The sequence below is a fragment of the Miscanthus floridulus genome, chromosome 3, assembly GCF_019320115.1.
Source record: "Miscanthus floridulus cultivar M001 chromosome 3, ASM1932011v1, whole genome shotgun sequence".
In the NCBI taxonomy this organism is placed as follows: Eukaryota; Viridiplantae; Streptophyta; class Magnoliopsida; order Poales; family Poaceae; genus Miscanthus; species Miscanthus floridulus.
Window position 1 is genome coordinate 145,389,946 of NC_089582.1, and position 25,083 is coordinate 145,415,028.

The window sequence follows — 25,083 nt, forward strand, 5'->3', positions numbered from 1 at the left end:
TTGTTGTACTTCTGATAGATAGCCCCTTCTTCCCTAAGCACTTGCTTAGCACACTCATACCATGTAAAATAAATCCCAGGTTTCTTCCCTTCAAAGACCACATAGCAGGGAGGCATTCTCTGAAACCAACCAAATGTAGAACATGTAAGTGGTCTGAATGACATGCCTCAGTCGACCATTCAGTTTGAATGATGGTGAACATCATCGCAACTTGATAAAAAAATTAGCCTCAGCTGTTATTTTCCTTGTTTAGTCATTGGTGGCTACCAAGAATTGTAAGAACCAAATAAAGAGGCAAATAAACAACAGTTGCACTCACTGCCATCAGCCATCACAAGAGGATGTTGTTGCTGTGGAGTACAACTGAGCATAAGTGTAGAATGGAAGGATAGGCAAATAAAGAAGAAAGCACAACACTGTAAACCATCAAAACAAGAATAAGGTAGCCACCTCAAGTTTGTTTTATGCATCATAGGCCTTTAAATCCCATAGTTACCACCAGAGGCATAAACAACAAAAATAGGCAACTAGTTATCAAATAAAAAGTAGCCAACAGAGGCTACAAATAAGTTTCTTACAATACCAAGTTCAGCCCAACAGCCAAGGGCTCAAATGTTCCCAAATCCTTGCCTATTGTTAGCCACCCTCCTAGGCAAACTACACCATCAAGGTCAAGTGTCAAAAGAACAAGCAGACTGCACAAAAGGTCCTGTTGTCAAAAGAAGAGAGAGTGGGTGAGGGGGGTGGAGGAACTATACATCTCTACAGTCAACCCCCTCCTGGCCTTCTAGCCCTTCATGTGTAGTGGAACTACACATAGTAGTTTTTGGCCAGGAAGGTCCTAAGCCAAAGGGCCCTGTGGGCATCACTCATGTTCACAAAGCCCCTGCCTTGGGCCTTGTTGTCCAGGAGGAAGGTGTAGGCAACAATAAGTGCCTCCTCACTGAAGCCAGGCATCTCCATCACAGCAAGGTACAGATTGGCATCAACATGGGCAGGTCCAGTCTCCCTAAGAGCATTGGCCACATTGTTCACAGCATCTGACATGTTAGTCAACATGAGCATCTCCTCCTCAGAGAAGTTCCCTCTCTTCCTCTTTGGGCCAGCAGCTGAGGAGGTAGGAAGCAGTTCAGTGGCCTTGCTATCCCCTCCCTGTTCACTGGGAACTGTGGTGTGGGTCAAAGGAGGACCATCAGCCTTGGCACCAACACTGTCAGCCTGGTTCTGCCCTAAGGCTTCACCAGACCCAAGTGCAAACTTGCCTGTGGCCATGGCATTAGCAAAGATAGCCTCCATCTCAGTGTAGAACCTAATAGGGCAGTTAAGAAACTCTGCATCTTTAGGATGGTCCTGCAGAGTTGGGCAAATGTAGTTTAAGAAAGGCAAATGTAGGTAGTCAAGGCAAAGACGAGATCAAACTGCTACCTTGCAGTGGCCAAGGTAGTGCTCTTGCTCAAGCATGATAGCATGAGCCTGGTCATCCCAAAGAGCAGCACTAAGGTCCTTCAACTTGCTCACCCTAGCCCATTTCTGCCTCCACTTCCTCAAGTGGTTGTACACTTGAGTTGGGCTAACAACCTCCCCACAGAACTGCTTGAGGGCTTTGGCCACAGAATTCACATCTTTGTCCTTGAAAACCTTCTCAGGCCTGCTACCATCACTAACAAGGGCAGCCATCCTCCTTAGCACAAAGCCAGAGGTGGTGTTGGTCCACCTCATTGCCCTCACAGCCCCATTCCCAGCTACAGGAACAGCAACATCAACAGGGTTTGCTGCACCTGGAGCAGCACCAGCACCAGCACCAGCTGCAACAGGGGCAGCAGCACTAGCACCAGCACCAGCTACAACAGGGGCAGAACCACCATTGATGAGCTGCTCCATCACTGAAGTACCAGCAACAAACCCACCCTCAAATGCACCTGAATCCATCCTAGGACTGGCATGTAATGAAATCAACAACAGAATTAGTCAAGAACAGACTGACAACAATATTAACAGTTGTATGAACTAACCACAGACTAACAGATCATGAAGAACAGAATGTTTCAAGAACAGAATGAATGAAGCATAAAATTGGTCTCAGCTTTGTCCACCAAATTATTACATCACCATGACACACATGAGTTCCATAGCAGGGTACAGAAACTAAATTCAAGAACATATTACATCAACTAGTGTTTGTTCCCCTCCCTTCCCACATAGCATTGCAAATGGCATCCCTTATTTCAGCCATGTCAACAGAGTCTTGGTCCAGATGGGCTGGGGGCAGGTTGGTTGGATCAGCAGAAGTAGTGAAACCTTCCTCATCAGGAACTACTTCATCAATGCCAAAACCTAGGATCCAGTTATGCAAAATGGCACAGGCAACTACAAGCTTCACTTGTGTCCTATACTTGTGGAAGGGTTTGTTGTCCAAGATCCTAAACCTGCCCTTCAGTGCACCTATAGCCCTCTCCACAGTCACTCTAAGTGATGAGTGCCTAAGGTTGTAGAGCTCCCTTGCATTGGTGGGCCTGTTCCTTGGGCCATACTCAGACAAATGGTACCTAACCCCCCTGTAGGGAGGTAGGAAACCATTTTTGCATGCATACCCAGCATCTACCAAGAACATTTTACCTACACAAGACATCTACTGTGAGAGTGTGTGTTAATAGGCCATGGAATATGTAATTAGTGTTGGTGTGCAATTACCTTCTGGCAAACTCAAGCCATCTTCCCTGGCTACAGCATCTGCCAAAACAGTTGCATCATGGGCAGAGCCCTCCCAGCCAGCCAGGACATAAGTGAATTTCAGATCACAATTCACAGCTACCATCACATTTTGGGTGGGATCCTTTTTCCTACCCCTAAAAGCTTGTTGCATGCGCCTAGGAACCCTTGCTAGGAAATGAGTGCCATCTATAAAGCCAATGACATCCTAAAAAGCATGGGTCAGTCATTGCAATAGGTCTAATGTAACTAATGAACCCAGGGTATACAATTACCTTAAAATATGGATTCCATGTATGGCTTCCAAGAATCTTTGGGTGAGTGGTAGTGCTAGCTGGCTTTATCATTTCATTCCTAAGCTCACCCACAGCATACAACACCTGATGGAAGTGCTTGTGGACAGTTTGGATGGACCTCCTAAAGGACTGGTGGACAACCCTAAATCTTTGGTTGTGCCCTACAACATGTAAAAACATGGCAACCTGCTCTTCTACTGACACCCCCTCCCTATCAGTGACAAGACTCCTCTCTCTAAAAGTTCTCACTAACTTAAAAAAAGCAACTCTCTTCATCCTAATCATAGAAATACACTCTGAATCAGTGGAATTGTATATCATTCTCAGTGTTCTCTGTCTATGCTGTTCATTTTCATCCCTAATCAGGGCCAGTGCTATAGGATCAGGCAGTGGGGTTTCAGGTTCAGGGGTTTTCCTTTTCAGCCTAGTGGATACAAAGGTAACCATAACAACAGTCAAGGCAGCTGCCTTCCTACACAGCATGTCACGGCTCAAAGACAGATCCATCTACAAGCATGTAAAAATGTAACATGATTTCAGTTAATGAGCCCTGCTAGGCATCAACATGACTGTGAAATGAATGCATGCCAACAAAAGCACGGCTGCATCTTTATGTGATGCCTCCCAGTACTATGTGGACAACATCATCGACCAATGATGGAACAAAAAACTCAGAGCAATAGTAATCAGAAACAGATCAACATCCCTAACAGATCAAGAACAGCAAGGTACAAGTAACACTAACAACTGCATCAAACAGTTATGAACAGCAAGGTACAATACAAATCTGAAACAGATCAACAACCCTAACAGATCACGAGCCCAACAGATCAAGAACAGCAAGGTACAAGTAACCCTAATAGGAGCATGAAGCAGTTATAACAAGTATGAAACCCTAACAGATCATGAACAGCAACGAACAAGAAACCCTAATAGGTTCGAGAAGCACCACAAAAAAGAAGATTAGGGGTCGATTTCACCTTGGCTCGGGGTCCAAACAACGGAGAGGAGGCAGATCTGGAAGTAGAGGATGCAGATCGGGAAAAAGACGAAGCAGATGCGGACGGAGAAGAAGAGGAACACCGCTGCCACGGAGTCCCAGCAGCAGCCGGAGCGGGGAAGCGGCGAAGAAACTCGGCGCCGGTGACCTAACCCACAACCAGCCGGAGGTCGTCGCCGCCGCCGCCACGCACCACAACTCACCGCCGGTCTCTCACGAGGGAGGTGGAAGAGCAAGCACCGAGTGGAAGAAGGAGAGAGTGGAGAGTGGGAACCCGTATATAAAGGCCGGCGAAATCGCCGCCATTTCGCTTCGCGCGCGGCGGCCAGAGCGGGAGCGGAGAGCGGGGACGCGCGCGAAGACGTTTCCCCTTCCCGCCAGAGCCCGCGCGAGCCACCCCGCCGCCGCCCAAAATCGCCCGCGTGCGTCGCAGACGAGCTCGGCTCCGAAGAAACGAGGGTTTCGGTCGTTTCCAGAGAGCCAGGCGGAGAGGTCGAGTGTTGCTCTGCGAAGCCAGGCTCGCTTGCGGGCCATCGACCACAAACATGGCAACTTGCAGCCCACGGGCGCAGCCGGGCCTCCGGGCCAGGGTCGCAAACGCGCCCTAGATGAACCGTCTAGCGTCCAAGACTTGAACTACGGCGGCGCTGCTCGATCTGTATTGGGCTATTTGCGTCTCCGTCGCTGGCCGCATGGGCCGCATGCCAGCGTGGCCCTGATGCTCGCTCGCGGCCTGCCTCTCGCTCGTGCTCAACGCTGGCACGCTCGGCCTCAGCTCTCAGACACGCAGTACGCAGCAGACGAGTGTTTTTTCTTTTTTTTATATATAAATATGTATATATACGTTCTTACTCGCGGGGCCCATAGCTCCGCCACTGTCTCCACTGTTCGCTACAATGGGGGTGTCCACGCACTCCTTTTCTCTGACTCGCGGTTTGCGGCAAGGTGATCCACTGTCTTCGTACCTTTTCCTCCTAGTTGCTGACGGTCTCTCCTCGTTGCTAAGGCACTATGAAGGCGTGGGTCAGATTGAAGGACTCAAGGTTTGCAGGCGCGCTCCAAGCATTACTCACCTGTTGTTCGCTGATGATAGCCTCTTGTTCTTCCGTGCGAATATGCAGCAAGCTACGGCAGTGAAGCTTCTTTCAGTTTTTGAAAGATGCACAGGACAGCAGCTTAGCCCGAGTAAGTGCTCCATACTAATGAATGAATCAAGAGATACTGCAGTTCGTAATCAAGTTCGTGACTTACTGGGAGTCCAGCGGGTTGATTTTGAGGCTAAGTATTTGGGGCTGCCAACGCCAGAGGAAAGGTTTCAGAAGCGGATGTCGGCGTGGAAGGAACAAGAGCTGTCAGCAGCCGGTAAGGAAATTCTTATCAACAAGAGCTGTCAGCAGCCGGTAAGGAAATTCTTATCAAATCGGTTGCACAAGCTTTGCCCAATTGTGTTATGAGTGTTTTCAAGCTGCCTGTCACTCTTTGTGATGATTTAATGCGCCATATTAGAAGCTACTGGTGGGGGTCAGAAAATGGAAGACGTAAAGTGCAATGGATCCCATGGGAGAAAATGATCATGCCTTGGGCTTCGGTAGTATGGGCTTCAGAGATCTAAGGCTGGTAAACCAAGCTTTATTAGCTAAGCAAGCCTGGAGATTGATATACTTCCCTGATAGCCTTTGCGCAAGAGTTTTAAAGGCGAAGTATTTCCCGCAAGGCAATTTGTTAGACACTGTATAGCTGGGGATACCTCTCCTTCTTGGCGTGGTATTGAGCATGGTCTTGAGCTTCTAAAGCAAGGCGTGGTACATAGGGTGGGGGATGGTACAAGCATCCGCATCTGGCGTGATAACTGGATCCCAAGGGCTCACGGTATGAAGCCTATTGGCAGCTGTCGACCTTGCAGACTGAGACGGGTCTCTCATTTAATTGATACTGGGTCTGGTTCCTGAGATGAAACTCTTGTCAGAAGGTATTTCCATGCGTGTGATGTTGTGGAGATTCTGAAGATCAAAATCCCACGTTTAGGAGGTGTGGATTATGTAGCTTGGCACTATGAAAAGAATGGCATTTTCTCTGTTAGAAGTGCTTATCGGCTGGCCATGAGACGAACACACGGTGAAGCGGAAATTGGAAGCAGCTCCACTACCTTTGATGATCGGAAGGTTTGGAAGGCTTTGTGGTCTGCACATGTGCCGGAAAAAGTGAAGGTTTTTGCATGGAAGGTGGCAAATAATGCCATCCCCATCCAAGCAAACAAGTGCTACCGTCATCTCTCTCCATTGGAATCGTGTGAGTTATGTGGATTTGGAAGTGAGGATTGCTTTCATGCCTGCGCGCAGTGTCCCCATGCATCGGCCCTCCGACATGCCATGAGGCCGGGCTCACTGGGTGTTACCGGTTGAGGAGGATTTGATACAGACGGGTCTGGATTGGTTGCTGGTTCTGCTGAATCATTACTCCCCGGAGACGATTGATAACTTCCTGATGGTTCTATGGCGTGTATGGTCTGTGAGGAATAGTATATTGCGGGCTGGTCAGAAGCTTTCCATCGAAGGATCCGTTACTTTTCTCACAAGGTATATGGATTCTCTTGTGCTCCTCCGTCATAAGAATATGCGAACTGACGGTAAAGGGAAACAATGTATGCTGAATGGTGGGGCAAGGCCAAGAACTGTGCCGGTGCCGAGAGTGCGCAAGAGATGGATACCGCCGTCCTTTGGTGCTCTGAAGATTAATGTAGATGGAGCTTTCCTTCATGAATCCGGCAAAGCTGCGGTGGGAGTGATTATCAGGGAACATGGAGGTCGTGTAAAACTTACAGCTTGGCTCCTTCTTCTTCACTGCAGGGATCCAGAAGAAGCCGAGGCTGCGGCGTGCCGTGAAGGGATTGCTATGGCTGCTCGCTGGCCTGATCTTCCTATGGTGCTTGAAACGGATATGCGGTTATTGCTGAGAAGCTGAAGAGCAAGGAGAAAGATCGGTCGGTGGCGTGGTCGATTGTACATGAAGCCCGGCATGCGATGGAGGATCTTCATAGTTTAGAGGTGGTTAAGATTAGTAGAAGTCAAAATAATGTAGCTCATGAACTTGCCCATTTTGCTCTTAGGTCAGGTAGTAGTCAGGTCTTTTTTGGTTTTGTCCTGAGTTTCCTTGGTCTGTAATGATACAATTTGAGTTTTAATAAAGTTTATTTATTCGCAAAAAAATCATCATACTAGATAAGTATCAGTAAATTCGTTGTGAAATATATTTCCAAGTATATTTATTTGAAGCGATATATTTTTTTTCCATAAACTTAGTTAAACTTAAAAGTGTTTGACTTTCACCAAATTTATAATTTTTTTCTAGGACGAAGGTAGTAAATTGGAATATCAATTTATATCTAGATTATAGATAAGCACTTAGAAACTGGATTAATCTGCCTTTTTTGGGAAGTTATATACATACATCCGCTAATGGATGTTCAAATCTAACGGTTCAGAGTAATCCATTCGAGTAAACAACGGCCTTGATCGCTCGTAATGACGCGGCCGAAGGCTTCCAAATCACGCGTGGCAGCACGCTGGCACGCAGCGCAAACCCCCGCTTCTCTTCCCCCTCGATCAGATCCTCAGCGATTCAGCCAAGTCCCCAACCCCTCTCCCGCCGCATCACCACCACCTCTCTTCTCTCCCCCCTCGATCTCCAGATCGCCCTCGCAATTCATCCGTGCAGCGTCCCTGCCCTGGGCGAGCTAGAGAGCGCGCGCGCCCAGATCTGCGCGGTCTCGCCGGCGATGGCGTGCATCAAGAGCGCGCAGCGGGCGGCGCTCACGGCGCTGGCGCCGGACGCGCCGTACATCGCCGCGGGCACCATGACCGGCGCCGTCGACTTGAGCTTCTCCAACTCCGCCAACATCGAGATCTTCCGCCTCGACTTCCAGTCCGACTCCCCGGACCTCCCGCTCCTCGCCTCCGCGCCCTCCCCGGACCGCTTCAACCGCCTCTCCTGGTCGCGCCCGGGCGCCGTCGAGGGCGACTCGTTCGCGCTCGGACTCCTCGCCGGTGGCCTCAGCGATGGCTCCGTCGCCGTGTGGAACCCGCTGAGCATGATCAGGTCCGGATCCGCCTCCCTCGCCCCGCTTCGCACTTGAGATCTGCTCCCGTTCTGACTGAATTGCATCGCTGTTTCAGCTCCGAGGGGAAAGCGGAGGACGCCATGGTCGCGCGTCTGGAGAAGCACACCGGGCCGGTGAGTCGCGCGGGGCTGGCTAGTTAGTTTTACGCGCCTGGCGTTCTGACGGGGTTGCGTCGTGTGCTGATTGCGTTTGTGTTCGCTCTGCCAGGTTTGTGGACTGGAGTTCAGTGAGCTCACGCCGAATAGGCTCGCTTCTGGGGCTGAGCAGGGGGAGCTTTGCATCTGGGATCTCAAGAACCCTGTTGAGCCAATTGTGTACCCACCACTCAAGGTACTTGCAGTTTTGTACAGAGCTTATTGTCATACAAGAGGATTAAGGATTTGCCCGATTGGTTAATGGTTATTCATGAGATGCATGGTTTCTGCTACTCACGGCTTGTAATGATTCAGTGGTGCTTTTTATTCCATGGTAAACATGATGCCATCTTGCGTGCTTACAGTGACCCTAGCATGATTTTTGCCATTCCAGACGGTGATGTTTTGAGTTATATGTAGTAGCAGTCTCATTTTTAATTTTCATTCAGTATGAGCAGGATGTGGGTTGCTGTTAATGAAAAAATAAAGTTGAGGTTTAGTGCACGTGACATAGTTGTAAAGCAGGATGTGTTTGGATATTTCAGTTATGTCACTATGTTCTGGCTACATTCTTCTGTTCAACCTTTTATAGCATGTAACCATATTTTAAAGTATAATAATTTTAACACTTTAACAGAGTGTTGGGTCCCATGCGCAAGCTGAAATCTCTTGTTTATCCTGGAATCCCAAGTTCCAACATATAGTTGCCTCAACTTCGAGTAATGGGATGACAGGTAAATAAAATTTTGGTTGATTCTGCAAAAGTTTAGCTATCAGTTACCATCACTTGGACTTCTGATCGTTCTGTCTGACTAATTTTGTTTCCCTGCAGTTGTTTGGGATTTAAGGAATCAGAAACCACTGACTAGGTAATTACAGTAGTTGCTAGAGTTACTTATGCACTTTCAGGATCTCTTTTGATACAATCTGTGATTTGGATTGATTAATTTTGAACTGTTGAACAGTTTTTCAGATTCAAATCGAAGGAAATGCTCTGTTCTCCAATGGAATCCAGATATGTCCACCCAGCTGATTGTTGCATCAGATGATGACAACTCTCCCTCACTGAGAGTAATTACCTTTTCTAAACCCCCTTTCCTCTGCACACCCAATCCCCCAAAATAATCTAGTTTACTTACGTTTCTCCATGTAAGCTCATTAGCACCTATAATTAAATAGACAAAGCTGTTAGTTTTCATTTTGGGCTTCTTTAAATATGACATTCAGTACTTTTTGAAGAAAAAGGTGGTTATACAGTGATGTTCCATCAAATTCACATCACACACTCATTCTATTAAGTGTTTTTTTTTCTCATTTTTATCAATATCACTGCTCATACACTATTTTCACAGGTTTGGGATGTGAGGAAGACCATCTCACCAGTAAGAGAATTCGTTGGCCATTCAAAAGGTTTCATTTCTCTCCTAATCTTGTTTGTTTCCCATCTATTACTTGCCAATGTACTTAAATTGCATGTACTTATTATTATATTGATGTATTATCTTTTGAGCAGGTGTAATTGCTATGTCGTGGTGCCCCTATGATAGTTCATTCTTGCTTACATGTTCAAAAGACAATAGAACAATTTGCTGGGATACTGTTAGTGGAGAGGTATATTACAACTTAAACATCTAAAAGCAAACTGCAGAGATATATTATGTTCTTATTTTCTGAAACAAGTTTTTTTTCTTACCATCCCCTTTTCATTGTGTTATTTTTTGCAGATTATTAGTGAACTACCTGCAAGTGCTAATTGGAACTTTGACCTTCACTGGTACCGGAAAATACCAGGTGTCATTGCAGCATCCTCATTTGATGGGAAAATTGGCATATATAACCTAGAGGTAATGATGCTTATATTTTCCCACTTCAGAATATATGTTGTATACTGTTCGTTAAATTTATGTGGGTTTGAATATACTTCAACTTCATTGCACTCAGAACTGTCATCCAGCTTTTGAGACCTGGTCTAGGATTTCTTAATATACTGTGTTAAACATTTATTTGTCGTATAGGTCGATAGTGCTATAGAAGTCATTGGTATCATCGAAGTAGGACATTCTAGTGTTGTTTGTCTTAAGTTACAGCTGGAGAGTATTATGCTATGTTTCTTTTATAAAGTGTTAAAGAGCACATGACACTTTGATTTGTCATTGACGACAGCCGACAGCTGAGCATGTTAATGCTTTTGTTTCGGCTGAGTTTGTGACCTGGAAAATGTGCGATTAGGGCAATAAAGTTCACTAATAGAATTGGTTATCAGACTGGAAGTACATAGTGTATTGTGGGGCATTATCCAGCAATATTTAAGCGCAACCCTGTGGTAACAGCGATCACTTAAGCAGGAAGCCGGGAATTGGTGACCGGTGAGGTTGTGAATTGCTCAGAAGTTTAAGGTGCTCATGCCCCAGTGGAGCAGTCAAATGGGTCCGTGAATGTGTGCATGTGGAAGGAATGAGGTTTGCATAGTGGGTTAGAGCTACATATTGTTTTGAATGTAGATTGTACAGTAAGGTGAGAACATGTGGCAAGGTCCATGGATGCCTGGAGAGAACAGTCGTCAAGCTATTTAGAGATCCGGATCAACCTTATGATTTGTGTGTGTGTGTGTGTTGGTGGTGGTGGGGCTGCTGAAGGTTAACCGACAAGCGACAATGTGAATTGGAAGGATCAATCTACTATTACGATTGTGCGTTTAAGATTTGTCGGTGTTTCGAACAAACACCGGCTAGTAAATTTATAATTGTTGCGCGTTAGGCTCGGATGGTGTACTAAAGGACACAAGGTTTATACTGGTTCGGGCAGAATGTCCCTACGTCCAGTCCGCTGCTGCTCGTGTTATTAGTACCGAAAAAGGTTCGTGGTAGGGGGTACAAACGGTCGAGAGAGGGACAGTCCCCAAGTCTCCGATGGAAGGGTCGAAAGAACGTCAAGAGCTCGGTTGCTGCTTGACTGCGTGTTGTGTGTCCCAAACGATCCGTCAAAAGTCGGTCCCTTTAGTGGGGTGCCCTGCCCTCCCTTTTATAGACCAAGGGGGAGCAGGGGTTACAGATGGGAGAAAGAGGAAAAAACCAAAGGTAGAGAAGGTCCTTTGGGGGAGCCGGGTCTTCCTTTTCCCGTGTGCCTGCCCTACTAACATGGCAGACCGTGTCAGAGATGGCGTGTTCACTGATCCTTATAGGGCCGTGCCCTGGCTTCTGTCAGCAAGTGGGTGCGTCCCATCCTACGCCGGCGGATGGTGCGGTGTGTTAGAGGGCCAAGCTGCGACCCTTCGGGGAGTAGACGGGGAAGTGACCCTACGTCCGTCATTGTAGGTGATGTGAATTCTGTCTTGGATCGTAGTGGTTGTCGCATGCTTGTGTTAGTATCCGCGTTCGAGGGCTGATGGCGGCGCATACAACACCGTGGGACAAAAGTCGGCGCCTACAACACTGTTCGAGCACTGTTAGGTCGGAAAGGGCTTAAAGCGCCCGTCCCATCGTATCCTGGCGGTGCCTTCCTACAGGCGTACAGGGCATGGCCCTCGATACTGCGGTTGACTTGAATGTCCTGTCGTACCCTGTGCTTGTCTTTATGAAGGGTCAGGGTGCAGCGTCGGGCGAGGCGGAGCTAGCCCTTAGTCGTCGGGCGAGGCGGAGCCCGCCCTCGGGCGTCGGGCGAGGCGAAGTCTAGCCGTTAGTCGTCGGGCGAGGCTGAGCCCGCCCTTAGCCATCGGGCGAGGCGCAGCCTAGCCCTAGGGGGTCGGGCGAGGCGGAGTCTAGCCCTTAGTCGTCGGGCGAGGCGGAGCCCGCCCTCGGACGTCGGGCGAGGCGGAGCCAGCCCTTAGCCATCAGGCGAGGCGGTGTCTAGCCCTCGGTGGTCGGGCGAGGCGGAACCAATCTTCTGTCGTTCGGGCAAGAAGCGCAGTAGCGTTCTTATCTGACCAGAAGTGTCAACGTTCGATGGTTATTAGTTCCACCTTATTGGGTATCCCGGTACTAGGTCCTGACAAGATTTGACTAAACGGGTCCTCAAGCCTCTAAGCTCCATCTTAAGATTCTCTTTTTGATGGGACTTGTTACTAAAAGTTGAGCCGGGACTAGGCTGACTGATTCAGCTTGATAATAATAATATCTTTTGTGCACATATATTTGGCAACTGAATTTCCTTATTTATTTATTCAGTGTGAATTAAATTTTATGCTTGGTCGCATCTTATAAAATGAGTTGGTTGGTTGCACCTGGTTTATTTTATCCATCACTAGTATATGTGGGTCCGCACTTTCATGTTTACTGCTTGCATAATGCATACAAAGTATTTAATCCCTTTATTTATTTATTTATTTATTATCTTTTACAGTTCTCTGGTCTTTATGCGGCTGGTGATGCTATTGGTGCCCCAGGTGAATTAGCATACTGTCTCTTGCTTAAGTTTCTGTGATAGTTAGATACATATTCAGTTAGATTGTTGCCTTTGGTTTTGTGTACAGCCCTTGCATGATCTTAAAGCACTCTTCAACAATATTGACCTTGATCCATCATTTCATAACAAGGACAAATGTGATGTTTCTTTCTATGACAATGCCCTTTATATCAGATTTGATTTATGTTTGAGATTATTACTGGCTGGTTTATTTCCCCGCCGCGTTACACTCTGTTAACTGTTCTAGATACTATCTTGCCTGTATTTGGTGAACTGGGTTAGTTGTGGTGACCATTTAATTAAGATTGCTGTTTAGATCTATATAAGACTGTAACTAAACTGTAAGCACCAAATAAAAAACATCTATTTCTTCACTTTATAGAGTACCAATTGAACAGCCTTACCAGTTAGTCACTAATTATACTAGTGTGCGTACCTTTTCTCTGATACGATTTGTCTGATAAGAACTAAATTATGCTCAGCACGTCCAAGGGCTCCGGCTCCAAAATGGTTGAAATGCTCCACTGGTGCATCTTTTGGCTTCGGTGGTAAACTTGTTTCTTTCCATCCGGTGGCTCCCACCCAAGGTGCACAAGCATCTACATCTGAGGTTAAGTATTCTTTATCAGTGCCCTGCTTTCTGCAACTCTTCAAGTACCTGTGTTTATATTATGTTTTTTATAGGTGCATGTTCACAATTTGGTGATTGAGCAAAGTCTGGTGAGCCGATCAACTGAATTTGAAGCTGCTATTCAGAATGGCGACAAAAGTTCGCTGCGTGCTCTGTGTGAAAAAAAATCACAAGAATCTTTGTATGTACTTCTCCTTTAGTAGAACTGCTCCTGGTGCTTGCATGAAGACTAACTTTATGCGTTGCATGTTTGATCAGATCTGACGAGGAGAGAGAAACATGGGGCTTCTTAAGGGTTATGTTTGAGGACGGGGATTTTGCACGGACAAAATTGCTTACTCATCTTGGCTTCGAACCACCTCAGGCACCACCTGCAAGTTCAACTGATGAATTGAGCCAAACATTGGCAGATACACTTAATCTTGATCATGCCACAGTAACCGATAATATGGATGCCCAGTTTCTTATTGATAATGGGGATGATTTTTTCAACAATCCTCAACCTTCAGAGGCTAGCTTGGCTGAAGAACCAGTTTCTACAAATGGTCAACAGATAGAGCAGGAAATGTCTGGAGATGTTGTGCCGTCAGATTCATCAATTGACAAAAGCATTCAACATGCATTGGTGGTTGGAGACTACAAAGGGGCAGTTAACCAGTGTCTTGCTGCTAATCGTATGGCTGATGCTTTGGTTATAGCCCATGCCGGTGGTTCTGCTCTCTGGGAAAGTACAAGAAATCATTATCTTAAGAACAGTATCTCACCCTACTTAAAGGTTTCATTTTATTCCCGGTTTTGAATATATGTATTTATTTGTACATATTAATTTTCATAATCACCATTATTTATTGTTATACTGTTTCAAGTATAGGTTGTCTCTGCTATGGTGGGCAATGATTTAATGAGTTTTGTGAGTACCTGGCCACTAAGTTCATGGAAGGAAACTCTTGCTCTGCTTTGCACAGTAAGTGCAAACTACATTTTTTTTTGTTCAGTCAGTTTGTGTTTTCTTTTGCCATGTTTTCTAATCTAGAATTACCTTAATGGCGGTTTGACTGGTTTTAAGTTTCAAGCTTTGATAGATCGGTCCTAAAGTGGCATTGCATTTTTCTTCTTTGTTATCTTGTTTATATTCACTATAGACTGAACTGATTTGGACGCTGTCCTATCTGATGTGTTTTTAGCACCATGTTGGTCCTTGTTATGAAAATTTGGCAGGACTAGTAGAGTAGTTCAATAGAAATATAGTTGGCATTTGAAAGGCCTGGCCTGGTTCATTATTTGGGTGCCCATGTAATGGATGGCCTCAAAGGCTCAAACCTGAGGCAGAACCGTCCGAATTAACACCTTTAGAGGTATCCGTCTTCCACTAGACACTAAGCACTCCGAAAGCAAGCTATAGCGGGGGGTTCCGTCGAGCACACCCCAAGGGAGAACTCGAACCATCCACGTTTTTCCTCCAGGATCCAATAATGAGAACGAGTTTACAGTACTTAGTCTATTTCATATAACAAGAGTTCTTAGAAAATACATTATTACAATACCAAGTTCAGAGTACGGAATTTAAACAGCGAAATTAAAATAAACGTCTAACGATAAGATACAAGGATCCGTCAGTGCCCACCAGAAGAATCCTCCACACAACAGCTACTCGTCAAGCTGCACTTGCAACAGGGGTAAACAAACCCTGAGTACACAATGTACTCGCAAGACTTATCCGACTGGTGGGAATAATTTTTCGATTCCAAAGGATATGATAATCTTTATGGTTTGCTGGGTTTCCTTTTTGCAAAAGCATTACTAGCAGTGAATCCTTATGTATGTATTTTATTAGCAGTCATGATTAGTTCATTAGCTAACCATTCTATGTAAGCACCTGTTCTACTTTCAAGCAAGAGTTGAGCAATCAGATCTATTTCACCGTCTTTCATCTTCCAGTTCTTACTACGGTGCTAGATCGTACATAAGTTGTACCGTATTACACGGCGATTTGCAAACCAGTGTAGCCCAGCTGGGTACCCTGAAACACACGCCCCGTCAAGGGGTCCAGGTCCCCGTCCAAACTTGGACTCCAAGCCCCCACACCTGAGTCCCGTACTCAATGTGGTGCTTAGACCTCCACCATCTCCGTCTCCAATCAGTCGGTCCGGAAAGAGCCGGAGCCCACGACAAGAGAGCAACGAGCCTTCCCGCTCCCATAAGCAAGTATGTGCTCAGGATAATAAGTCTGTGACCTGACTAGAATCAAATGCAACGGCCGGTCCTTAACCGATACGGACAGAAAAAACAGTGTAACCAAGCTATGCCCCGTTGACCACGGGACACAACCTATTACATCCACCAATACCCATACCATATCCCTGTCCGATCTCCATTTTTCCTTTTCACCATTTTTATCATGAGAGTGATAATAATAATCACTTATTGTGAGTGACGGCAGGTTACTCATGCTATCGATAGCCTAAGCATAGCAGCTACTCGACCTATGCTAGTAGGACTCATAGGTAGGATTATCTATGCATGTAGTTTCAATATAAATCATGTAACGTAAATGCACATCACATAAATATATCGAGTGATTACTCAAAATAAGGGTTATGCATCGGGCTTGCCTTGGGCAGGCGCAGTGTCAGCTCAGTCAGTCAGTGGCGGCTCTGGGACCTGCACGAGGATCTCCTCGTACTCCTCGATCATCTCCTAGAACTCGTGATCTCCGATGGTCACGATCTCCGCTAACTCGTTCTCTACATGCATGCGATGATGATGCAACACTTAGCATTTCGGCAACAACAACTCTTAAAATAAGAATACACATGGTAAACTACTAAGCTAGCTCTAATGACTAAGATACTAGGCTAACTATCATCTTCATCAAGTAAAGTGTTGGGTTCAACTAACAAACACCTAACTTTACAAATGAAGGATATATCTCTATTTCTGCTAATGATTTAATATATATTTGAAACAAAGAGCATTTAACTACCCTTATGTTAAGTCTATTCTAAAGCTACAAAAATTACAATGAACACATAATAATACCATGAAGCTACTGTAAAATTTTCAAAGCTAAAACTATCACCATTTTGCCACAAATTCCTACAATATTTAACCTAATAATATTAAGCACTCAAATGATTTAATAGCTTCTGGTATCAACAAGTATATATATGAACTAAATACACTAACAGATAGAGCACAATTTTAAGAACTTAACAAAATTGGTTTCACAATTTTTGGATACCTACATGATTTTATATTAATTATCAAAGTTCAGCTCAGAATTAAAATGAAAAGCTATTTCTATTCTCCACAAAAAAGCTAAACTGATTTCGGCCCAATGCGGCCCACGCAACGCAACGCGCGCGCGGGAGCGCGCGGCGGCCCACGCGAGGCCGGCCCGCGGCGGGGAATCCTACCCGCGCTGGCACATTAGCAAAAACGCCCCTGGACTTTGAGCAAAACAACCCGCAGTCCACGTTACTATTTCTATAGACAACGACTTTGCAGCGGAACCCTCGTATCTTTCTCCTCTTTACAACGGCAAGGCCCCCGGCCTTCCCCGAGCGCTCCGGCGCGGCGAGCGGTGGCACTGGCGCTTGCGTCGGCCACACGGGACCCACACTGACCTATCTACGAGGCTGACGCTCACCTAGGGTTCGACGCGAGACGATGGGCGGCGGTTGCACGAGCCGGGACGCCGTAGAAGGACCTCTCCACAACGGCAGGCACCCTGCGGCAATGGCGATGGCGTTTAGTGAGCCGCAGCAACAATCAAGGATGTAGGGTAGCGGGTGAGCAACGACAACTCACCAGTGACCTTACTGAGAAGCCGGCTCGGACGGAGACAACCCGAGCGAGGCACGGCCACGTCAGCGGCGAGGCGGCCACACTAGAGCTGCGACAAGCGTGCGCACGACGAAGAGGGAGCGAAGCCTAGCTAGTGGTGCAGAGGAATTGGCGCGTGATGAAGTGGTGGAGGCTGGCCACGGCGCGGGCGGTGACTTGCCTTAACGGCACGGCGGCGGGCAAAGCTTGAAAATTGGAGCTCGACGTGACGCGAGTCAAGGCGCGGTGGGGTCGGCTGGAGAGGGGGCGTGAAGGCGGAGACGCGAGCACGAGGAATTGATGAGAGGTGCTCGCTCTCTGACTCGCCGTGACGCGACTCGGCGGCGGAGGAAAGCAGAGAGAAATGGAGCGCGGCAGTGGGCTCGGCTCGTCCTTGCCTTGGTGGGACGCGAGCGGCGAGCTCGGGAGGCCCACGTGCTGGCGCTACGGACAACGTGTGCCCGCGTCCGACTGGTGTGGCCCGAGCGCCACAGTGCCATAAACGGCATGGCGACGGTGGCTTGCCCACGTGCGCGCGGCAGAGACGACACGCACAGGGTCAACAGCGCAGAGATGCAGCGGACCGGCGCGGACGTGACGACGATGCGACGGCAGCGGCAGCGTCGCGACGCGAGGAGCAGTGGCGGACGCGACGGCAGTGCAGCGCGGGACGGGGCAGGTGGCAGTAGTAGCGGCTCCGCGCGGCGGGCCAGCGGCAGCCGAGCCATGGCCAAGCCAGAGGCGGCCACGACCAGCCGTGCGCGCACGCGCACCCCCGACCAACGCGGCGACGCCGAGCGCTCGAGCGTGGTGATCGCGGCCATGCGACCAACCAGCCCGAAACCGGTAACGCGCACGAATTTTAAAGCGCTCAACACGACCACGGTTGCTCCTAAACCTAAACCGTCTTCACCATGCTCAAGATGGCACATGACACTACCAAATCGAGCTATAACACTACACCAACCTTTAATCCAATCTCTCACAATAAATTGCTAAACATAGCAATGTCTAGCTGTTGGCAGACTTGAAAATTTCTAAGTTTTTGAGTTGAATTTGATTTTCATTTGCGATTTCTAAGCTAGTGGAAATATTAGCTGGTAATATCATTTTTTTACCGCAAGCATTTCACTGTCATCTACAAAGTTTGTACTTCCAACTTTTTTAAGGTGACACATATATGTTCTATATCATTTTTGCTTAATAAAAATTGGTTTTAAACCCTAAGTGATATAACATGACTATCGAATCAACTTTCGTTTCGCATTTTAGTTGATCGTTTCGAGTTACAGAAATTGAGCTACACACTTTATCACATGCATTAACACATAAACATGATACTCATGACATGTTTTAGTAAATGATTTACGGTGTAACACCGAGGGTGTTACAAAACCAGAGTAGCAGAGTTAAAACCATAACAGGTAATCTGATATTGCACACATGAGCACTGACCACCTTGTTTTTTTTGTTGGGGACTGGATGCTTGAACTCGTGCTGGATGTCTCAGAGAGGATAAGCTGTATTATCGGACCATCTCGCAAAACATAACTTTGTCCAAACTCTGTCAAGCTGTAAATAGAACCTTACTGAACAAACTTTAATTACCTGCATTTTCTTAGATTGTTGTTTAGAAAACTGTTTCTCTAGCCAGTGGACTGGCTGTTGTCCCAGTGAAACAGTTTTTTAGCTGGGTTGATGACTTCTCATATTCCTTATCTATGGTATAAATTTGATTTGAGCTTGTATATGAAATCTAATTTAACTGTGAACTCAAAACAGTTTGCACAGAAAGAGGAGTGGCATATTTTGTGTGACACACTTGCGTCTAGACTTCTGAATGTTGGAGATACGCTAGCTGCAACCCTCTGTTATATTTGTGCTGGAAATATTGACAAAGCTGTTGAAATTTGGTCCCGCACCTTGAAATCTGAAGATGGTGGGAAGACTTATGTTGATCTTCTCCAGGTACGGTTGCATAATACTAGTTCACATTCTATAGCATTGCTTCCAAACAGTTCCTAATTGACCACTGTGGAAATGCAGGATTTGATGGAAAAAACCATTACTCTTGCCCTTGCTACGGGCCACAAGAGATTTAGCGCGTCACTGTCTAAGCTTGTTGAGAACTACGCTGAATTGCTGGCTAGTCAAGGTCTTCTTAAAACTGCAATGGAGTATTTAAAACTGTTGGGATCAGATGAACATTCGCAAGAGCTGGCAATTTTGAGAGATCGAATTGCATGTTCTACAGAAGGTCGCTCCAAACTTACATCACTTAATTTTGTCTTCCGTTATTCCGTCTTTCATTGGTTTGAAGTTTTTTTTATCCATTTTTCCGGTCTATATATTTTTTTGCTATGATGTGACCACACATTGTTGAACTGAATGGGTTCTGTATTCCCCGTTGGTGCCTGTGCATATTGAAAAGTACTGGCCATCTCACACCTTGCTGTAACAAAGTTGTTTTTCATCCTGTTCAGTTTGATGTTTTTAATTGTTATTTACTACCAAATATCTCGCTACTTCATTCAGTTTTTGGCTAGCCTTCCATGCAATAACCTTGAGCCCCTATCCAGAACTTGTACATCTAAGATCTGTATAGCAACATTATATTATCCTTTTTTTTTTCTTATCTTTGTTTAACTTTTCGTTGTTGCTTACATGTAAATGAAGTATTACTTGGTTTAAATTTGGTGTATCGATTTAATTCGTCCTTTAGCATGTACGCTGTGAATATTCACATTTGAACTTACAGAACCTGTCTTTTGTTTCACCTTTTTGTATCCAGAGTAAAGTCACTTTTCTTCATGCTGCTGTCCTAAAATATTGGACTTTCATTTTATACCATAGTATTTATTAGAGTTTTATTTTGCAGAGAACGATAATGCTAGTAGTTCTGTTTCTGAAAGCACCGGCACTTCTGACCCCAATGTCACAAATCAACCATATACCACCCCAGACTATTCTCAGAATGTTTACCAGGTTCCCTCTTGTACCATCATTTCATACTTAAAATTTGCCATTTGATTTACCAGTTCAATGTTTGCCAGAATAAACTAGGGGAAATTGGCTGGCGGACACCCACAGTGGTGGTCGTTTGCTGGCGGACACCCAAAGTGGAGCTGTATGCTAGAAGACACTCTGGTTTGTTGTAATTATGCCAGAGGACACCGCGGGTCGGTTTCCACCGGTTGAGGAGAGAGAAATTTAGTTTGGACATCCGGTGCCCCTGAGCCACGTTTGGGTCTGGTTGGACCAACTAATAACCGACCCGAGCCTGTTGTTCGGCGACGTGTCTTGCGCTCACTAGCTGGGACGACGTGGCCGGCGAACGGCTTTGGATGTCTCGGCAGTCCTCATCCGTTTTTGTGTGGCACAGGGCGGACGGAAGGAGAGAGAGAGAGAGAGAGAGAGGGAGGGAGAGAGAGAGGGAGGGAGCGGAGCGGCTTGGGTAGGCCTGGGTGGCGCTCGGCTCCGGCACAGGCCGGCCGGGTCAGCGGGGCGGCCGCGGGGTCAGAGGAGGGCGACGCAGGTGGTGAGGCTTGGCACGACGGCGGCTCGGCAGGTGAGGGTGGGAGGAGTGGCGCGGCGTCATCTCGGAGTGGTGGCAGCTCCGGTAGCGGCGGCGCGGATGGCAGGCAAGGGCGGAGCAAGGGACGGGGAAGAAACAGAACAGAGCGAGATGGACGGGGCAGGGGCATAGGGCGCCGGTGAAGACCTCGGCACCGGCGGCGGTCTTGGCGCCCGCGGACCAGGCGAGGTGGTGTGAGCTCGTCCGCGGCTCCTCATCCTTCCCTGTGCGGTCAGCGAGCGGCGAGAGGGAGAGGAAAGAGGAAGATGTGCGGCAGTGTCTTCGCCGCGACCCCCGCCTCACCTCTGCCACCGAAGGCGACGGCGCCCGCCGCCCTTGCCTGCCATCCGAAGGCTACCTCTGCCACCGAAGGCGACGGCGACCCTCTGCCACCGAAGGCGACGGCGAGCCTCGCGGAGTTCTGCCGAGTCGCCGCACCTTGGCCCAAGGCCGAGCACCATCGCCGGGACGCAGCCGCGGCCAGCCCCGAGCCGCCGCGCCGAAAGAACGGAAGCCAAGGAGCTCGCCGTGACCGCCGCCGTGCTCGCCTCTGTCGCCGAAGCCGCTGTCGTCGTCGAAGGCCGAGGACGCACTCGCCAAGGCCGCACCAACGAAGCCGAGCCCGAGCACGCGATGGAGATGCCGATGATGCCTGAGCGCCGTCACCTCGCGCCGCGCTACAGCACACGTCGTCGGCACCGCGACACCCAGGTCGCCCGCTGCCTCTCTGCTTCGGTGTTCTACCTCCTCCCTCTCGATTAGAACGGAGAACGCCGCCTGCTCGAATTCGCGTACGCACGGCACGGGCGAGCACCACCGCGCCGCAGGACGCTAGAGCCGCGCTCGCCGAAGCCGCCCTGAGCACCGACGAAGCTGCGTCGCACCAGCCACAGACGCTTGCGCCCCGGGTTGCCGCAGCCCAGCCGGATGTCGTCGTCTCCACGCCGGGATCCGTCCTGGCCTGACTCCTCCCCATCCTCCGCCTTGCCCAACGCCGTGAGCCCTCTGCCCTCTCCGTCTCTCTCATCTCCCTCTCTGCTCCACTTTCACCCCACGTCGCCGGAGCCAACCTCCCCACAGTCGGCGCGCCCCTCCCTCTCTGTTCCGCCTCCCTCTCCTCCCTCGCTATCTTCCTCCGCTCTCTCTCCTCCGTCGCCGCCCCCTGTGCCCTCCGCCTACCGGTCACCGCGTCGGAGCCGTGGCCATGAGCCGCCGCCGCCGCCATGCCCTCTCCTCTCTTTCTGTCGCCCTCTCTCTCTTCTTTCTCTCTCCCTTCCTCTCCTTTCTAACCTCATGGCTTGGCAGCGGATGAGGACGACCAGCGCAAGGCAGCGCTCGGCCACATCACTCGGCCCAATAGGGGCCGGCCACGCCTGGCCGCGGGGCCCGCCTATCATAGGGTCCACTCCCTTTCCCTCCTCTTCTGTAGACAAGGTTCACAAAGACCACTGATACTGAAGGGGCAAGTCCATAGATCGGTGTATAGGTCCACGAGCTCACAGTGCCCCAGTCAGCCCTGACCCACGCGTCAACCACAGGATAAATTGCTACGCATACACGGGGGATGTACACAGAATAGTAAAGAACGACCCAAACGTGGCTCAGGGGCACCGGATGTCCAAACTGAAAATTTCTCTCCCCTCAACCGGGGGAAACCGGTCCGCGGTGTCCTCTGGCATAATTACAACAAACCAGAGTGTCTTCTAGCATACAGCTCCACTTTGGGTGTCCGGCAGCAAACGACCACCACTGTGGGTGTCCGCCAGTCAATTTCCCCAATAAACTAATACTCCCTAACAAATGTGCCGTTTTAGGTTTTCTTTCTGTCAAACCTTTTCTGTATAAGAGTTCATAGTAGATTTACATTGTAATATAGATGTTGCTAGGTTCATCATAAAAACAATTTTACAATATTTGAACATATTTAAAATGTCATATTCTCATAAAACTAAAGTCAAAGTGTCATCTTGTAAGGCCGTGACAATGTCTTAAACATTTGTGATAGTGGGAGTGGCATTTTTGCTCTATTGGTTTTGTAGGATAATGTTCTGACCACTGCTAACAGCAGGTACCTCAACCATACAATGTACCAAGTAATACATATTCAGAACCTTACCCACAACAGCCTACTGGAGCCTATGGATACAACAACGCATATCAACCTCAACAACCAACCAATATGTTTGTTCCACCTAGCACACCTGCCAACTCTCAGGTATTTGTGATTCAGGAAATCCTTTTTTTTAGCATCACATGTACGTGAACAACCCTATAGGTCAGTTGTGCTTGGAGAAGCTTCTCAGTGGTTTTGTAGTTTGAGTGCCCAGTTCGTTGCAGCAAGTATTTGGTACAAAATAGCAAATATTTGGTTTCCCTTTTTTTGGTGCTGTGTTTGAACAAAAGAAATGTAATGTTGGATATATTGTGGTATGTCTGAACATGTAGCCCCTCCCCCCCATGTATTTGAAGTTTTTCTTGCTCAAGTATATGCTACTTTTGAGGGTTGACCAGCAGAATTTTGCCTCATCTGAAGTTAATGAGTGTTTTGTGTCGTTTTCCATTTAAGGTAATGCAAAATTATTACACTCACTGGTTATTTTGACATTTTTTCGCAGCAACAGCCAGGCCCTTCACCTGTACTAGTGCCTCCGCAAACAGTGAAGACATTTACTCCAGCGAACCCAGCTGGTCTAAAAAATCCTGGACAATATCTGCAACCTAATACCTTAGGTTCCCAGCTTTACACGGTAGGTATACTGGTGACTTATATTTACTAGTATTTCTGTGATATTTGTTCCAAACTGGTCTCTCTGGTCTTAACAGGGTGCTGCAAATCAACCGTATTCTTCTGGACCATCTGCTCCTTATCCAAGCGGACCTCCAACAACATTTCATCAGCCTGTATCGCCTGTTCAATATCAGCCTGCTGCTCCATCAGTATCTTCTTTTGGTCCGAGCGCCCCCGTACCAGGAACAGTCCCTAACCAGATGTTTCCACATTCTGCTGCTACTAACTCAACTTCTAGGCTTATGCCATCGAACAATCAAAGCTTCGCTCCGAGGCCAGGTTTAAGTCCTGCACAGCCTTCAAGTCCAACACAGGTGCAGGCACAGCCAGCTCCTCCTGCACCTCCCCCGACTGTGCAGACAGCTGATACGACAAAAGTGTCTGGTATGTCGAATGCAGATGCAAGGCTAAAGGCTTCCATCTTGTTGTCTGACTTGTGATTTCATATGAGGTCTACCAAATATCTGACACTCTTGTTGTCTTTGCAGCTGAGCTGAGACCTGTTATTGGTACACTAACCAGACTATTCGATGAGACGTCCAAAGCTCTGGGAGGATCACAAGCAACTCAAGCAAAAAAGCGTGAAATTGAGGACAATTCAAGGAAAATAGGGGCATTGTTTTCAAAACTAAATAGTGGCGACATATCTCCAAATGTTTCATCAAAACTTATTCAGTTGTGCAGTGCAATTGATGCTAGTGATTTTGCCACTGCGATGCACCTCCAGGTAGATTGGATGTTGATCTTTTAGGCTCTGTAGTGTCTGTCTTCTCCATGTTCTTTTCAAAGTTTGGATATCAGTTCTTCCCTGACTTCTAACTATCTGCAACTGCACAATGTTGTTGTCAGGTACTCTTAACAACAAGTGACTGGGATGAGTGCAACTTCTGGCTTGCAGCATTGAAGCGGATGATCAAGACAAGGCAGAATTTCAGAATGTAAACCTTGTGGCCTTCTCATGCAGCCAGTTCTGTACACACCTTTTCTGCTGCTTGCCAGAAATGATAGCGTTAGCAGTTCAGAGGGTTCGCCAGCACAGCGGTGTTATCCTGCTTCTTTGTTCCCGGCTCTTGATTCTGCCTAGACGTGTTGGTGAAATTGGTCTGATACTTCGGTTCTCTTATACATTTCGATAATAGTTTTGGTTTTTGACATCTGCTGTAAGGTGACCTGTTGCCGGGCTGTTGGTTATTCTGAATGGTAATTGTAAGAGCGCACTTAGTCTGTTATAGCTGGTGGATCACCTTTTTCAATTTTTGCACTTAGAATTCGTCAGTTCGGACATTCGAAGAACTCTAGATGGTCAATACGAGTGACAGTGGCTTGTTTTTTTTTGTACTGTAAACAGAAATCAATAAATTTCTGTAATCTTGAATCTGTATTGCATGTTGGACGTGCGGATTGTGCTCTTGGCGTAGACCATTTACTGGTTTACATGTTCTGGCCTCTCTTCTTGTTGTCATGGTCCTGGCAGTTTACTAGTATTCCGTGAATGTTCTTTCAGTTCCGCGGTAAGGGAGTTTCTTTCGTTGCGGTTATTAGAGCTTGCCGAACCGACTAATCAAATCGTGCTCGTGCTTATTTGAGTTTGGTGCTCCAGAAAAGAAA

The 25,083-nt window shown here is 47.5% G+C and overlaps 3 protein-coding genes across 8 annotated transcripts; 1 reads left to right on the forward strand and 2 right to left on the reverse strand.

Moving 5' to 3' along the window:
• Positions 1–579: 579 nt before the first annotated feature.
• On the reverse strand, positions 580–4,604 carry LOC136547398 (uncharacterized). The gene is made up of 3 exons (XM_066539348.1): positions 3,986–4,604; positions 1,426–1,936; positions 580–1,350 (listed from the first exon to the last, which is right to left on the reverse strand). The coding sequence occupies exons 2-3, from the start codon at positions 1,927–1,929 to the stop codon at positions 811–813; spliced, it is 1,044 nt and encodes a 347-aa protein (XP_066395445.1). The 5' UTR covers positions 1,930–1,936; positions 3,986–4,604; the 3' UTR covers positions 580–810.
• Positions 2,021–3,631, reverse strand: LOC136547397 (protein ALP1-like). The gene is made up of 3 exons (XM_066539347.1): positions 2,985–3,631; positions 2,692–2,917; positions 2,021–2,616 (listed from the first exon to the last, which is right to left on the reverse strand). Exons 1-3 carry the CDS (start codon positions 3,510–3,512, stop codon positions 2,168–2,170), a joined length of 1,203 nt encoding a protein of 400 aa, XP_066395444.1. The 5' UTR covers positions 3,513–3,631; the 3' UTR covers positions 2,021–2,167.
• Positions 4,605–7,592: 2,988 nt separating the features above from the next.
• Positions 7,593–24,923, forward strand: LOC136542735 (protein transport protein SEC31 homolog B-like). 6 transcript variants are annotated; one of them, XM_066535304.1, is made up of 22 exons: positions 7,593–8,100; positions 8,178–8,235; positions 8,330–8,452; positions 8,894–8,990; positions 9,089–9,125; positions 9,222–9,327; positions 9,609–9,666; positions 9,770–9,867; positions 9,981–10,100; positions 12,595–12,637; positions 13,140–13,267; positions 13,342–13,469; positions 13,547–14,063; positions 14,160–14,252; positions 18,896–19,081; positions 19,160–19,370; positions 19,992–20,098; positions 22,753–22,902; positions 23,303–23,434; positions 23,511–23,859; positions 23,964–24,202; positions 24,325–24,923. In XM_066535304.1, the coding sequence occupies exons 1-22, from the start codon at positions 7,781–7,783 to the stop codon at positions 24,415–24,417; spliced, it is 3,393 nt and encodes a 1,130-aa protein (XP_066391401.1). In that variant the 5' UTR covers positions 7,593–7,780; the 3' UTR covers positions 24,418–24,923. The 6 variants fall into 6 exon arrangements, with proteins under 6 accessions (XP_066391401.1, XP_066391403.1, XP_066391402.1 ...); XM_066535306.1 differs by having other exon boundaries at positions 23,309–23,434; XM_066535305.1 differs by having other exon boundaries at positions 22,756–22,902.
• Positions 24,924–25,083: the final 160 nt, after the last annotated feature.

Excerpts from the sequence above, each read along its gene's own strand:
- LOC136547398 (XM_066539348.1), bottom strand. The coding sequence starts at position 1,929 with ATGGATTCAGGTGCATTTGAGGGTGGGTTTGTTGCTGGTACTTCAGTG. Across the intron at positions 1,351-1,425 it reads ACTACCTTGGCCACTGCAAG|GACCATCCTAAAGATGCAGA; the intron begins GTAGCAGTTTGA and ends CCAACTCTGCAG.
- LOC136547397 (XM_066539347.1), bottom strand. The coding sequence starts at position 3,512 with ATGGATCTGTCTTTGAGCCGTGACATGCTGTGTAGGAAGGCAGCTGCC. Across the intron at positions 2,918-2,984 it reads CATGGAATCCATATTTTAAG|GATGTCATTGGCTTTATAGA; the intron begins GTAATTGTATAC and ends CATGCTTTTTAG. Across the intron at positions 2,617-2,691 it reads TGGCTTGAGTTTGCCAGAAG|GTAAAATGTTCTTGGTAGAT; the intron begins GTAATTGCACAC and ends TGTCTTGTGTAG.
- LOC136542735 (XM_066535304.1), top strand. The coding sequence starts at position 7,781 with ATGGCGTGCATCAAGAGCGCGCAGCGGGCGGCGCTCACGGCGCTGGCG. Across the intron at positions 9,328-9,608 it reads ACAACTCTCCCTCACTGAGA|GTTTGGGATGTGAGGAAGAC; the intron begins GTAATTACCTTT and ends CTATTTTCACAG. Across the intron at positions 13,268-13,341 it reads CACAAGCATCTACATCTGAG|GTGCATGTTCACAATTTGGT; the intron begins GTTAAGTATTCT and ends TGTTTTTTATAG.